Source organism: Mesocricetus auratus, unplaced genomic scaffold (genome assembly GCF_017639785.1).
Source record: "Mesocricetus auratus isolate SY011 unplaced genomic scaffold, BCM_Maur_2.0 Super-Scaffold_15014, whole genome shotgun sequence".
Classification (NCBI taxonomy): domain Eukaryota; kingdom Metazoa; phylum Chordata; class Mammalia; order Rodentia; family Cricetidae; genus Mesocricetus; species Mesocricetus auratus.
In genome coordinates, this window is record NW_024429186.1 from 31,433,508 (window position 1) to 31,449,674 (window position 16,167).

A 16,167-nucleotide genomic window follows, 5' to 3' on the forward strand; every position below is an offset into this window, starting at 1 on the left:
CCCTGGTTTCAGCGGTATGTAAAGGATGTAAGAACAACCCAGCCCACAGTTCTATGCATAGGGGAGCCCGCACTCTAGGAAAGCTGGCTGGTCCAGCCAAAAACATCTATCAAGTTCCAAACATACCTAAACAGCCAGGTGATCAGGCCTGCCACCAGAGAAAGCCCAGCATTCCTAAAGGTGAAACTGGTGGACTGACACAGGTTGGTGGAGAAACACCATCAACGGATGGAAGAAAAAGTTCTTTGCTTGTGACACCCCCCATTGATATTACAATGTCACTGACAGTCACTCCCTACTACATTGTCAGTCACACCCAACTACACAGCCTCCCAGAGTCATAAAGGCTGTGAACCAGAAAACTGCAGCTTCCCACATAGAGGGTTAAGTCAGATACCCTCTAACATGCTCAACCCCAGCATGGAGGCCCTCTCTTTGGGACACACACACACACATACACACGTGCATACACATACAAACACATCCCCCACACTCCCCCCACACCCCTCCACTCACCTGATTACCAAACACAGCCACGGAGCAAGCTGTTGAGACTTCATCAGCTCCAAACCAGACCGAAGCAATGCGTGAAGGCATGCCCAGGATGAAGACCTGTGCCACTGAGCAAATGACCTGACCCACCACTGTGACTGGAAAGAGGTGAGGCTCCAGGCTGCCTAGCTTCACCCAGGCCCCCAAGCAGTTGAGGGCTGAGCCAGTGATCGCGATGGTACGAAGACCAAATTTCTCCAGCATCCAGGCCACCGGCAGGAGCAGAGGGATGTAAGTCAGCATGTAGCACATGGACAGCCAGTCGATGGCAAAGGCGCTGACGCCATAGAAGGTCATGAAGATGTTATTGATAGAGCCATACTGGATCCACTGGAAGGCGTTGCACAAGGAGTAGCAACTGAACACCAGGACCACGGCCCAACGGCGCTTGCTCACCTTGATCACGCTGTCTTCCCGACCTGAGCTACTGGGATGGGTAACGCCGCTGGGTTGAGCAAAGGTACTTGGGGGTGCTGAACTGCTGGGACGGACCGAGACACTGGGGTCGATGGAGACGCTGGGATGGATCGAGACGCTAGGATGAATGGAGACGCTGGGATGGCCTGAGACGCTGGGATGGATGGAGACGCTGGGATGGCCTGAGATGCTGGGAAGGATGGAGACGCTGGGATGGGTGGAGTGGCTGGCGTCCATCTGGAATTCGGACTCGGGAGCAGGGTTGTCATTGCTCTCCTGGTTGAGAATTTCATTCACCATGACCACAGCGTGCTCCTGAGCCCCGGACACGAGCTGACTCCCACAGTTTTACGGGCCAGTGGCCTTTTGGCTGTCCCCCTAGAGCTGAGGGGACACTTGCCCAGAAGCGAACCTCTGTTCGCAGAGAACAGCTTAGAGGCAGTGAATGGGCTTTCCGCGCTCACTCCCAAACTCCTCTCTCTGGTCCCTGAGAATCCTCGTTCCCTCCCTCGCAAACTGTTGTCCCCAAGTCGACCACAGACGCCTAGCCACACGATCCAGGCTGTTCTTGCCTGGAGTTCCCAGATGAAGTGTGGACCGTCCTGGAAAAAGTTTGCTCGCTGAACTGCTGCTGGGCCGGCTCAGTTCGCTCCCGGGCAGGCTGGGGCCTCGCCCCCTCGGGCGCACGTGACCGCCCCGCCCCCGACCTGCCCGGCTCCCCACGCCCCGCAACCCCTCCCGCCAGGCTCCCGTGTCTTCTTGAGCAGGGCTCGCAGGGCGCCGCGCTTGTTTCGCCATAGCTTGGGGTACATTCCTCCACCACGTCCCGGGCACCATGGAAACCGCCCGGTTAGCCCCCACCCCCTACACTGTCCTAAATTCATTTGTCCCCCCACTCCCAGAGGACTCAGCTGGACGATCCCGCCTGTCATTCCGAGGTCAGAGTCTTCCCGGGGCCAGCGCGCGTGCACCGAGGCCCGGGGTCCCCAAAGCGCTCGGAAGGGGATCCGAGACGGATCCTGGACTTTCTACCTGTTGCCTGGGCTCCCTACCCCTGGCTGACCGACCTCTCTCTGGGCAACAGTTCGTCGTCCCTGGTGAAAGCGGGGCGGCGGACAGCTAACTTTTCTCGAGGCCCTCCTTGCGGACAAGGTTTTATCTTGGTGAACTCGTACATAAACTTGAAGGGCCGATAAGTCTCTGACGGGTCCCTGAGGCCTCCCACGAGGGAACCCCAGCAGCTGAGCACAGCCTAGAGTAGAAGCTGTCGGAAGTGCAGCGGCTCTGGGCATGGTATTAAGCAGTTCTGGCAGACCGCGGCTGCCACCTGCTGATCCCCTGAGAGTCACCCCTTCCCGGACTTGAAGCAAGGCCTGCGAGGGAGGCAAGCTGACTTGAACCAGTCCCTATTAACCAACCACATGGATGATGGTGATAAAGAACCCCAAATTTTGGATTAGCGACTTAGGTGTGGAACTACATGTCACTGCACACCACCTCTGCACCCCAGTTTCTTCTAAAAAATGTGGGTAGTGAAATAATAGCCCTTGGCTGATAATTCATTTCACATATGTTGACTATCCTGCCCCAAAAAAGTTAGCATTGATGCACTGGGTTAAACATACTTAATGCCTTACTTCATGTGTGACCATCCTGGGAATGCAGTAGTTCCTCTTGCTCGCCCTGTGTGTGCATCTGTATTTGTGTGTGTGTGTGTGTGTGTGTGTGTGTGTGTGTGTGTGTGTGTGTGTGTGTGTGGTATATGTACATGCTTACCAGGCTTTGAAACCACCGAGCTAAGCCCTCAGTTCTCCTGCCTCATTTTATAGACAAGAAAACAGAGCCTCTCAGAAGAGAGTTAATTTCTTAAGGTCCCAGCTGGCCTGAAGAGCCATACTTCTCATCATTTAACCTAGCCCAGAGCTGAGTGGTCTGGATGGCAGACTGGGTGGCTCCTGGGAACCAGGTGGTGGCTTTGTTTTGTTTGAGACAGGATTGCTCAGTGTAGCCTAGTGTGGCTTTGAACTCCAGGACCTCTTGCCAGGATTACAGGTGGGTGTATGCCACCATACCTGGACCCTGAGAGCTTGTTAGAAGGGGAGGTCCCAGATTCCCGGACTCACCCCATACCTCCTGTGTTAGAAGCTGCATCTTAACAAAATCTCTGATGTCTTTTGCACATTGAATCCTGAGGGTCACAGGACACTACTGTTGCCTTGCCCTCCCTACCCCTTCTTTTTGAAGTTCTGGGGTGGTGTTTACAACTTGAGTTGCACATTAAGATCAAGAATGAGTGGTGGTGGGGCTGGAGAGATGGCTCAGCGATTAAGATCACTGGTTGTTCTTCCAAAAGACCTGGGTTCAATTCCCAGCACCCACATGGTGGCTAGCAACCATCTGTAATGGAATCTGATGCCTTCTCCTGGTGTGCATGAAGGCAGAGCACTCTTGTATATATAATACCCAAATAAATACATCTTATAAAAATGGGTGGTGGTGATGAAGAGAGATGGTTCAGAGTTTAAGAGGGCTTGCAGCCGTCCCAGAGGACCCGGGTTCAGTCCCCAGAACGCACACTGAGTGGCTCACAACCCTCTGTAACTCCAGCTTCAGGGGACCCCAAACCCTCTTCCAGCCTCAGGCACCGGCACACATGTGAGTACATATACACAAACATAAATGTAGTAATAATAATATGACGAGCTTTTAAAACTAGAATCATTGGGAATGTATGGTGTTGTTGGGTATCCACCAGAGAAGATCGCTGGAGCATGGGCTTAAGCCAATAGGAAGTATTTGCCAGCCGGAGACTACACTGGGTCTTCAGGATCCCAGTGCAGCACTGAGTCTTTCTCAGGGTGAGCTATTAACACAAAAACCATTTTCTGAGATGACACACCTCAGCAAGAAGAGTTAACCAGAAACAGAACCACAGAAGCCAAAATGCAAGATTAGTACACTTGAGACTTTCCCAGAACTATGGACTTGATGGATTTGGTCTTTATTTTCATTTTGGCAGGTGATGCTGTCTACATGGTAAGTTTTATGGCCTGAATGGTCATACGTCCATCATGGAGTCAGTTATGATAATGTCTGGACACCTGTTACAGGTGGGAGATCTTTAGCATTCTAGATGTGCAAGCTGACCCCCAAATCAGTCATCTAAGGATAGCTGGGAGTCACTTAAGGCCTAATCCTAACACATAGCTAAATTTGAGTGCCCCCAAGGGGAGACTTAACTACTGGTTTCCGGGAGAGAAGACCAGGTTTGCTAGTTCTATTAGGTGGATAGAATGCTTCTTGGGAGCACACATGTTTTGGTAGAAATGATGGATGCATCCATTATACTATGGGGTATTTGTAGAAAGAACTTATACCCACTGAAGAGTTTCCATACTCATTTGCTATCCCATGCTCTTCCAGTTCTTCCAGTGGTCTCCTCCTCCTCCATGGAATATAGAGCATTTGCTTTCTGAAAAGCGTTCTGAACCCTTCCTTAGGTGATGATGGCTCCTTCCCAAATTCTTAGACTACATTTATTTTTGAGACAGCTCTTATGCAGCCTACATTGGCCTCCAACTCTTTATGCCTCCTGCCTTTCACCTCCCAAGTGCTGGGATTGCAAGTGTGGGCCACCACATATAGTTTATTCAGTGCTGAGGCTCAAACCAGGGCCTGTGCATGCTAAGGAAGTACTGTATCAACTGAGTCACATCGCCAACCCTTCCACTATATTCTCCATGCGTCAGATAAGGAAACTGAGGCTGTGTGTGTGTGTGAGAGAGAGAGAGAGAGAGAGAGAGAGAGAGAGAGAGAGAGAGAGAGAGAGAGAGAGAGAGGGAGGGAGGGAGGGAGGGAGGGAGGGGAGAGGAGAGACTTGCTCAGATTTCCATGTTAATCAGCATCAGAATAAACACCACTAAGACAGGGCCGTCTTCCATGTGGCTTCTTCCCATGTACTCAAGAGCAGTGCAGTAGTCTAGACCTAACTCCAGGGTCTAACCTGAGATTCAAGCAGGATTTGAGCTTGTGTTGTAGAGCGGCTCAGGTTTGTTGTGATCTCTGGGTTGGATCTACTTAGATTAGAAGTACTGCGTTTTGGGATCTTGGTGGAGGAACTTAATGTCTCTATACCTGTCAAATGAGCACGATCACTCCTGATTCAGTCAGGCATGGTGGCACATGCCTTTAATCCCAGAATTTAGAGGCAGATACAGGTGGATCTCTAAGAGTTTGAGACCAACCTGGTCTATGTAGTAAGTTCCAGGACATTCAGGGTTTACATGGAGAGGCCCTGTCTCAAAAACAAAACAAACAAAACACCACTCCAGACTTTCACCACACATACATATATATGTGATATATTATATATTACATAAATTTATTTTAGTAGTAAAAAAATAATGCTATTCAGGTAGTCACTAGAATAGTGTGTATTCCTGGTTGACTTCCACCAGGGGCAGACAGCACTATAAAAATTAGGTAGATGTTAGAGATGTTCTTTATTCATCCATCATAAAGACATGTATTAAGTAGCATCCTATATGTCCTCCTTTCTTTATTCTTTTTTTTCTAGACAGAGTTTCTCTGTGTAGCCCAAGCTGTCCTGTAACTCACTCTGTAGACCAGGCTGGCCTCAGACTCAAGAGATCTGCCTGCCCCTGCCTCCTGAGTGCTGGGATTAGAAGTGTGCACCACCCTGCTGGACCTTATATGTTCTCTCTACTTATGTGGCCTGTCTACAGGTATATGAAAGCACACCTAAAGGAAATGGGCCTACACATTTTAGAGATTTCTTTCTGATAAAGGGCTCTGGTTTGGGGTTGAGCCCCATCCCCAAGGAATGAAGGAACCTCTGTGACTGTGAACTCTAGCTTTCCTACCTCCTGTATGATAATAGCGATGTTTGTCCCCTGGTAGTTAAGAGCAGCTTGACACAGAATGCACAAAAATTGAGGTGAGAACTGTCAGCTTCCCACAAGCTAAACAAAAGCTGTAGGTACGGGAGACAAGAGGTTCACTGGGGGTATGGGAAGACTTTGTTTCCAGCCAAATGAATTAGATTGAGTCCCCAGAATTACTCCCAGCGCTTGGGATTTGTAATGCTGTTCTTGAGTCATTTTTGAGTAACCTAGATGTGTAATACTGCCTGCTGGCCAATATTCTGTTTGCCTGACCTCCCTCCCCACACTTCTCACAAATTCTAAGAACTTGTGTCTGTCTTTGTCTACTCTGGAACATTTAGTGAGAGAAACTGTATTGCATACATCCTCAATTCGAGTCTATAGACTCGGCCTGGGGTTTCAGAAAACTGGAGACAAAGGGATCTTCTTCTAACACGTCCGAGAGACTGGGGTGAATGGGGGGACGGGACACAGACGACGGACAGCCGACAAACGACAAAACCCCCACTGGTTTCCTAAGAGCTATTCGAAAGGCAAGTCTGGGTCTGGTTAGTGGTTAATAAAGACACACACTGCTGTTTCATTGGACTCCATTGTTTCCCAGCGCTACTCAGATTGGCCAACAACTCCACAACCCTCCAGCTCCAGGGGATCTGACACTGTCTTCTGGCCTCCACGGGCAATCAACCACACAAGTGGCCTCCACACATACATTCAGGCAAAGCACGCAGACGAAAACAAATAAATAAAAATTAAGATGAAAATAAAGAAAAGAGAAAAAGAATTTTGGTTGGTATAAGCTGATTGAGGAGAGCAGGACCAGGAAGTAAGCATATGTGTATAACTGGGGTGAACTTGGGGCACATGGAGTTAAACTGCTGTCTACATAACAGAAAAGAGCAGCAAGTATCACTATAGCCACGTGATTTAGAGCTTGACAGTAAATAGCAAAAACATCATCTGAGGTTAAAGTAATTGCCCCAGGAGAGCCAGGAAGGACAGCTAAGCAACTGATGTTTTAGATAGGAGCATTTGATTCCTTAAACCATGTAGAACTTGCATTAAAAAAAGAAGTGCCCGCCCCCAAATGTGAAGTTGAATCTGGGCTGGGGCAGTGGCTCTGTTGGGAAAGCGATTGCGGGGCAGTCATGAGGTGGGAATTCGGATCACCAGGACACAAGTGCTGGGCACGGGCAGTGCTTGTCTGTGATCACAGCGCGGGGAAGGTGGAGACAGGAGGGCTCGTGGGCTTGGTGGTTAGCTGGTTTGCTGATTAGATTCAGTGAGAGACCTGGTCTCAAAAATAAGGTGGAAAACAATTGAGGAAAATGTCCAGCATCGACCTCTGGCCTTCACACACACACACACACACACACACACACACACACACACACACTAGGCACACATGTATGCATACACATAAACGTACATACACATAAACCACATAAGTAAATAGGTTACATTGAATCAAGTTTAATAGAGATAGAGCTATTTTGTAGAGACTCTCAGGTGGCACGTAGGTTGTGGTCGGCTCTGGGTTTGACGCTGTTATTGCTAAGATGGACATTTGAGATTCCAAACTCTGGGCTCGGTAGAGGTAAATCTGAGATTCCAGACTCTGGGCTCGGGAGAGGTAAATCTGAGATTCCAGACTCTGGGCTCGGGAGAGGTAAATCTGAGATTCCAGACTCTGGGCTCGGGAGAGGTAAATCTGAGATTCCAGACTCTGGGCTCGGGAGAGGTAAATCTGAGATTCCAGACTCTGGGCTCGGTAGAGGTAAATCTGAGATTCCAGACTCTGGGCTCGGGAGAGGTAAATCTGAGATTCCAGACTCTGGGCTCGGGAGAGGTAAATCTGAGATTCCAGACTCTGGGCTCGGGAGAGGTAAATCTGAGATTCCAGACTCTGGGCTCGGGAGAGGTAAATCTGAGATTCCAGACTCTGGGCTCGGGAGAGGTAAATCTGAGATTCCAGACTCTGGGCTCGGTAGAGGTAAATCTGAGATTCCAGACTCTGGGCTCGGGAGAGGTAAATCTGAGATTCCAGACTCTGGGCTCGGGAGAGGTAAATCTGAGATTCCAGACTCTGGGCTCGGGAGAGGTAAATCTGAGATTCCAGACTCTGGGCTCGGGAGAGGTAAATCTGAGATTCCAGACTCTGGGCTCGGGAGAGGTAAATGCCTCCTCAGCTTAGCTGTACTCTCCACAGATGCATCAGGTTGCCTCCTCAGAAACACTGAGGCCCACACCCTGTTACCCGCTCCCTGTTACCCACTCCTGAATCTTGTTTAACTCATTTCTGGCCTTTCTGTTTGTCCCCCATCCACAGAACTATGCCATGGTCAACCCCTGTGGAACCCCACTGGTGAACAGCAGTGCCAGCCCCGTGGAAACCGGAACTCTCCTCCAGTCTCTCGCAAGCCTCACTCACTAATCTCCTCCACCCTTTCCCGTCCCTGCCTTCTTCTCTCACCTCTTCTAATTGTTCTCGACCCCTCTAGCTTACCCACCAGGCCACTTCCCGGGTTTTTCTTCGACCCTCAGGTCCTTTCCCAGCCTCTAATTTTACAGGGGCTCCCTGTACCATTCCTCAGCCTACCACACAAGGCCTTTGTGACATCATTTGGGCCACATTGCCCACCACTGTCCCCTCTCTCCTTCCACTCCAGGCACGTGGAATCACCTGCAGTTCCCACCAGCTTTATAAACCCAGCATGCCTTGCGCGTGACGTTCTTTTCGATGCAGGGTAAGTGTCGGGCCATCAGGAAGCTGTCCCCCACACCCTTGGGTGACGTAGAGGCTTTGACCCACCTTACACGTGCATCTTCTGTGAGTCCTTCAAGTTTCTGGATCATGTCCTGTTCATCTCCAAACCCCAACCTTGGCCCCCATGAGGACTAGGGGCTAACTTCTTGCCTAGTTTCCTAGAGGAGACCCGCCCCACGTGGCTTCAAAGTTTATGTTAAGTGCTTCTTGATGAATAAAAAGCAAATATGTCCCTTCAAGAAATGAGATGTAACTGAAATACAAGCCAAAGAGGAAAGGGAATTTATTTTTGCACAATCTGTAGAAAGCCCAGGGGTGCGAGGCCCTCTTTGCATAGCAGAATAGAAGTGTATGCAGAAGGCTTCGCAGACGGCCAGGGCAACAGTAAAAGGCTTGTGGGGTGAGGAAGCAGAGAGGCGCTGACTGGACAGGTCTCTGAGTACTGGAGCCACGGTGTTGGAGAACATACAGACAGCAGTGTTAGGTTCTGCCCTGACATTTATGGGATGAAAACTGAGAGTTGTCCATTCATTCATTCATTCATTCATTCACCCCTGCAATCTCCCACAGGTCAGGCCCTGGGTGTAAAAAAGAAGCCAACAAAAGCGGGGTTCTGGCTCTCCAAGTAGCCACATAGTAGTGATGGGACAGATTGTCTCAGGGTACTACAGTGAATGTTGTGAGAGACGGCCATGCTGGACCACAGGCTGGCAAAGCCAAGAGTCAGGAGGCTTCTCAGAGAGCTGTTCGGATAGAGTCCTGACACATGGTCAAGACACGCCTTGGGAGGAGGAGTTGAGGACCCATTGAGCAAAACAGACGTGGCCCCTCCCTGCCTTCCAGGACTTTATAGTCATGGTGATAGGATAGACGTTAAGTGCTCCGGTGTGCCCATAAGGTGTTTTTTGTTTGTTTGTTTTTAAGGAGTGAGAGGTCTGAGTGTCATCTCTAACAGTTTGTACAGATGTGCTGAAGATCTTAGTGGAACCAGACTTGACAAAATTGAGAAAGGCAGTCTAGTCAGGACAAACACATAAGGACCCTGGGCTCGGGAGGAGAAATTTGTTTCTTTGTTTTTTGGAATTGAACCTCGCTAGCATAGCTGGGGAGAGAGAAGGCCAGGACTGAGAGGCAGAGGTGGGGTGGGAGAGCGAGGGAGGGAAGAAAGAGGAGACAGGAAGGAGAAAGGGAAGGATGGAGGGAAGGAGGGAAAAGTGAGGAAGGGGGCGACTGGATCCTGTGAGCCGAGTCACAGGGAGGTTTAGAGCGTCTCCAACACTGGGAGAGACGGCTCTGGGTGAAGAGAATCCAGCCGTGTTGGGGCAGAGAGACCTCACAGGAGGACACTGTGGTCACCCAAGTGAGAATGGATTTCGTGTGCGCTAAGCAGAGCTGGCAGGATGGGGAAAAGTAGGCAGGCGACAGAGGGAGGAGGCTGGATTTGGACTATGGGGTGTGGGTGGTGAGGTTGAAGTCAGGAAAATATTCTGATTGGGCTTCCAGGGTGGGTGGTGAGATCAATAACTTCACTTCTGAAATGTTACATTGTAGGAAATGAAGAGGTCTAATGCAAGCTCAGGAGATTTTGCCGGGTGTCTGGCATTGACAAAGCAGGGTTTTTTGTTTTTTTGTTTTTTGGTGTGTGTGTGTGTGTGTGTGTGTGTGTGTGTGTGTATGTATGTATGTATATATGTATGTATGTGTGTGTGTATCTGTTTGATAGCTTCTTTTCTGGCCTTACCTGACTACTTTTTCACTCTTCAATTTTTTAAAAAATTATTTTATGTGTATGGATGTGTTGCCTGCATGTTTATCTGTGCACCATTGTGTGTGGTGCTCCACTGGAGACCAGAAGTGGGTGTTGAATTCCCTAAGGTGTAGGCCTGGAGGTACAGTGTGAGCCACCATCAGGTAGCTGGGGATTGAATCCATGTCCCCTGGAAGAGCAGCTAGTGCTCTTAATTACTGAACCATCTCTTCAGCCACCTCCCTCCTCTCTTTGAGATGGGGTCTCATTATGTGGCCCTAGCTGGCCTGAACTGTGCAGACCAGGGTAGCTTCAAACTCACAGAGATCCTCCAGTCTCTGCTTCCTGAGAGGTGGGACTAAAGGCACGGGCCACCCACCGCACCTCACATCCCTTTTCACTGAAAAAACAAAACAACAAAAAACTATTTCATTTGTATGTGTGTGTGCACTGACAGTGAGACACAATATATGCACACCAAGTGTGCACACACACAGTGTACACATGCACACAGTATACACTCAGTTCATATGTACACAGTGTACATACACTATACACATACACACAGTGTGCACTCAGTTCATACACAGAGTGTGTACAGCCACACATACAATGTACATGCATGCCCAGTGCACACACACACAGTATATACACAGCATACACTCTAACAAGCATATACACATACAGTGTACACATACACACAGTTCATATATACACAGTGTATACACACACACTAATAACATACACTATACACTCAGTTCATATACAGAGTGTGTACAGCCACACACATACATACAGTGTGCATGCATGCCCAGTGCATGCACACAGTATACACACAGTATACACGCTCACAAGCATACACACATGCAGTGCACACATACACACCGATGCAAAAGCAGCACCTGCTGGTGGAAAGCATGGGGATAGTTTAATAGCATAAAATCACACTTCAGAATACAATGCCACATAATATCACACTTTCGGATGCAACTGTGGCAAGAACAGGGACTAACATTTTGACGGGCACAATTCGCTCTTTTTTTAAAAAGATCTGTTTTTATTTTTGAGTGTTTATCTGCGTGTATGTATGAGCACCACGTGCAGTCCTGTTCCATGGGGTCAGAAAGTGGAACAGAGTCATGAATTGTAAACCACCCCATGTGGGAACTGACCTTGAGTCCTCTACAAAAGCAGCAAGTGCTCTCAACCTCTGAGCTACCTCTCCAGCCCTTCACAATTCCTTCCTGAGAAAGCTACTCAAGATGAACTGCCATCAAAATCAAGATCAGCCTCTAGAAGGCACAGTATGCTCAATTTGGTTTGGCTCCAACCTTCCCATCTCCCCTTCTCATACCCTTCCTTCAGACCTCAGTCGTTTTTATTTCCTCTGTCTTGTGAATCCAAAACCAGACATTTGGAGGAGGAGCAAGCAAAAATCTTTCAACAGCATAGTTGGCTGATATGACAAAGTGTTTTGCTTGCTGGAAATTTTTGCATTTTATTTTAATAAAAACCTCAAGTCAAAAGAATTAAGTTCTAAGAATATGGTTTCAGGCAGCAGGTGAGTCGTGGAAGGGACTGTTTTTAGGAAGGTTTTGTGTGTGTGTGTGTGTGTGTGTGTGTGTGTGTGTGTGTGTGTCCTTGGGCTCCTGTCCCATGTACCACCAGGCATCCCTCTAAAGTCTGATCATTTGGTCACTGAACATTTGACTTGAACAGTTTAGCAGAGGAACAATTTGTCAAAGAGACACTTTAGTGTATTCATGCATTATTTAAAAACCGATTAAGCTTTGAAGTTTTAATTATTTTCCAATATACATCAGGTAACCTTCAACTGTCCCTTACCTCATTGCACCCTTCATCCCTGCTGCTTCTTGTCCATCACCGATGATTTGCATCAGAGCTGACAAACCGCCTGGCCCCAAGTCACAGGTCCTGATTCAAGTCAAGCGGCTCCCTCTGCAGCCTGGCTTGCCCCACTGTGGTGGCCTCAAAGCCAGCGCTGTGTACCCTGTGCCCAGCTTTCTATCAGCAATTGTGTTCCTTGTGTCTTGGGAGACTGCTCTGTTGACAGATGGACAGTTTGTGCCTTGAGGTCCATGAATGCTTCGGGAGTCTATGAATGCCTGGAATCCTAGTGCCAAAATTTGACGAGTTCACATGTAAAAGAAAGTAAGGGGTCTATACTTTACCAGAAACCTTACAAGTGCTCCAGTGACCCCCAAATGTCGGAAATTGCTGGTTTGAATGGGTGATCTATGTATTTCAAGTATCTAAAAAACAAAATTACCATGGGGAACATCACCAGATATTTGCTGTTACTGTCAACACCATGTTTATTTTGTTACTATGGCAATTAGTTTAGGTGGTTGTATTAGGGTTCTCTAGAGGAACAGAACTGATAGAGTGTGTGTGTGTGTGTATGTGTGTGTGTGTGTGTGTGAGAGAGAGAGAGAGAGAGAGAGAGAGAGAGAGAGAGAGAGAGGAGAGAGAGAGAGAGAGCAAGGAAAGATTTATTAGAATGGCTAAGGACAGTGGTCCTGCTAGTCCAGCAATGGCTGTCTACCAATGGAAAGTCCAAGAATCTAAGAGTTGTTCATCCCCAAGAACACATATTTAAAAAGACTCAAAATATAAAACATTTTACAATCCTAAGTCCCACAGCCTTACAAATTCAAACACTTTAATAATTGTCTCTTAAAAATATCCAGTCTCTTTTAAAATAATGAGTCTCCATAAAACTCCAAAATTTTCTCTTTTTTCTCTCCTCTTTTGATTTTCAATGCAGGGTTTCTCTGTGTTGTCCCGGCTGTCCTGGAACTGGTTCTGTAGATCAGACTGGCCTAGAATTCACAGAGATCCACCTGCGTCTGCCTCCTGAGTGCTGGAGATTAAAAGTGTGCGCCACCACAACCAGCCAAAATCTCCTTTTTACACATCCAAAGTCTCTCAACTATGGGCTCTTGTAAAACAAAAATAAATGTTTTCTCACTTCAAGAGGGAAGAACCAGGTCACAGTCAAAATCTGAACAAAGCAAATTCAAACTCCAGCAGTGTAAATAACTCAATGTCCAGTGACTGAGATTCAGTCATGATTTTCTGGGCTCCTCCAAGGGCTTGGGTCACTCTGGCTCCGCCCTCTGCAGCACACACAGCTTGACTTCTAGGCTCTGGCTGGCTCCACTCCACCACTGATGCTGTTCCTGGTGGGCGTTCCATGGTACTGGCATCTCCAAAAAGCAACTGAGCCACACTTTCACCAACAGCTTCATACAGGCTCTTCTTACGGCGCCAAGCCTCAACTTCTCTTTATGGCCCTGTTAGTCCTGGGCCTTTAGCTGCTACTGAGACTGCACCTTCACCAATGGCCTCTCATGGCCAAGTCTCAGCTGCTCTTCATGATGTCTTCATGCCTTCGAAACCAGTGTTACCTGGTGACTCTTTGGCTATAGGCTCAAGGCACAACCTTGGCCACCTCTGGAACACAGTTTCTGTGTGCTGACTCTCAGGAAACACTTCCCCGAAGATTTCACCTCAGTGATGCTGGTTTCTTAATCATCACTAATTCTCAGTTCTAGCTAGCCAGCATCAATTGTCCCAGTAAAGCAAAGTTTTCGCTTCAGTGGTGCTGGTCTGTTGTTAATCATGGCTGACTCTTTAGTTCCAGTAAGCCAGAACCACAGACTCTTCTTTTTTATATATAATAATTTTTATTTTACTTTTTGCACATGTTCCTCCCAGCTCCCTCTCCCTCCCCCCTCCCTCTTATTCCCCCCAACACCTCACTCCATCCCTGTACATGTTACTCCCTGCTCCCAGGGAGGGTAAGGCCTTCATGGGGGATTTTCAAAGTCTGTTATATCATCCTGGGAAGGGGCTAGGCCCTCCCCCATGTGTCCAGGCTGAGAGAGCATCCCTCCAAACCATAGACTCTTAATTCAAAATAGCAATATGCAGCTGGGTGGTAGTGGTGCACATCTTTAATCCCAGCACTTGGGAGGAGGCAGGCAGATCTCTATGAGTTTGAGGACAGCCTGGTCTACAGAGGGAATTCCTTGTGGTCCTTCTCCATCAATCACTAATTGAGAAAGTGTCATACAGGCTTGCCTGCAGCCTTATCTTATGGAGACATTTTTATGAAGACATTTTCCCAGTTTAGGCTCCCTCCTCTCTGATAACTTCAGTTTGCGTAAAGGTGACATAAAACTAGCCAGAATGGTAGCACATAATCTAGTATGGATGTTGCAATACAAATTATACATGTTGGAGGCAATTTTTGAGGACTAGACCAAGAAGCCACTGGTTTAATTTTTGGCCAGAGCAAGGCTCACGTTTACTGACATGGGCTTCCTTCTAAGGAGCGACCTTTCTCGCACTTTCGGCAAGATTCTGGGGCCCATGTCTGCAAGGGAACGGAAGCTCTGGCTTCCATGGTTCTTCTGTTTATCTGCTCACTGCTCACACTCATGCCCGTATTTCGGTTGAGACAGAGATCACTAGACAGCCACACATTTCAGTCTGCAGTGACTCCTCGAGCCATAAAGGTCAAGAAAGTCAATCTGCTGACAAAGCCCCCCCCACTCTTGAGTCATTGTGTCTGAATGACTGGGCCGACACAAACAAGTCTTACCAGGTGAATCCAACTGCCAAGAAGTGGGGCACAGGGCAGTCTGGAAGAGCAGAGACCCGAGTCCAAGGCACAGGGTTCTAGTCCCTGCCTTGTGAACTCAGACCAGAGAGCTAGCTGGTGCCTGATGACTGGGGCCCAACAGGACACACACGGAAAGCAGAGGTCTCGCCATAGAGGGGTATGGGATTAACTTTGACCCTAATATTGATTATCTTCAGAGGTGATATGTGGAGATCAGGAAGAACTCCCAAACTGTAGAGAACGGCCTGTCATTTGTTATGCATCCCTCTAGATTTTAGTTGCACTCTGGGGTGCCCAGAAAGGTGGCAGCTTACATATAGAGGTCACAGCTGTACCCCACTCATGGCAGAGAATGGAAGGTGTGGCTGACTGCCTTGGCCGGAGCTCAGCAGTCAGTTCAGGCTCGAAACTGGAACTGACGTGTGCAGTTCTCCACCGTGTCACTAGGGGGCAGCACTACCCATGGCTCTGTAACTCTTGGGGCTACCGCGTCTTCTCCAGATGTTCAAGCCTGGCCCAGATCCCCAGCTTTGGAGGTAGCACAGGCCAGCCTGAGTGCAGAGTTCGCACTTAACCTTGGCAAACCAGCTAACGTCTTTTGAGGCTGTTTCTGGTGAGGATTACAACAGTTCCTGAAAACGGTGTGAACAGAAAATGAGGCGGAAACCGAGGCCATGGTCAATCTCTGCCATCCCACGAAGCACAGTCCCCTTCCTTACCCACGACATTGCAGTCGTTTTCACCTTTTTTCCTTCACACCCACTGCGATGTTTATTTCAAACAAGCATACGAATAAGCATGTTGGGCCTAGGGGAGAGAGAAGGCAGGAAGGCCCCAAATGAGAATTTTCTGAGGCAGACCCGACTCCCTCACCCCGCCCCTTCTCTCAGTCTTCACTTTCCTATCTGTCTCCCGGGGGTTTACTTATGACACGTGAATATCCTACTCTGTGCAAGGCCCCGATAGTTGCAGGGATGCCCCGGAGAGGGCCTCTTTCCCCAGGGCATTGGAGTTCCTCTGATGCCAATCTGATACCCAGGCAGGATGTGTGAAGTACAACCATCCTGGTTGCTAAGACAACAAAACACTTCCACTCTAACTGGTTAACAGCTTCTGTCTGGGTCCCTCT

At 48.5% G+C, this 16,167-nt stretch overlaps 1 protein-coding gene across 1 annotated transcript in view; it reads right to left on the reverse strand.

Annotated features, from left to right (window-relative positions):
• Positions 1-1,701, reverse strand: part of Flvcr2 (FLVCR heme transporter 2) — a 56,518-nt gene extending 54,817 nt beyond the window's left edge. The window contains exon 1 of the mRNA XM_005086366.4: positions 517-1,701. Coding sequence (XP_005086423.1) covers positions 517-1,269 — 753 coding nt within the window. The 5' untranslated portion in view covers positions 1,270-1,701. The remainder of the gene's footprint in view (positions 1-516) is intronic.
• Between the last annotated feature and the right edge of the window lie 14,466 nt (positions 1,702-16,167).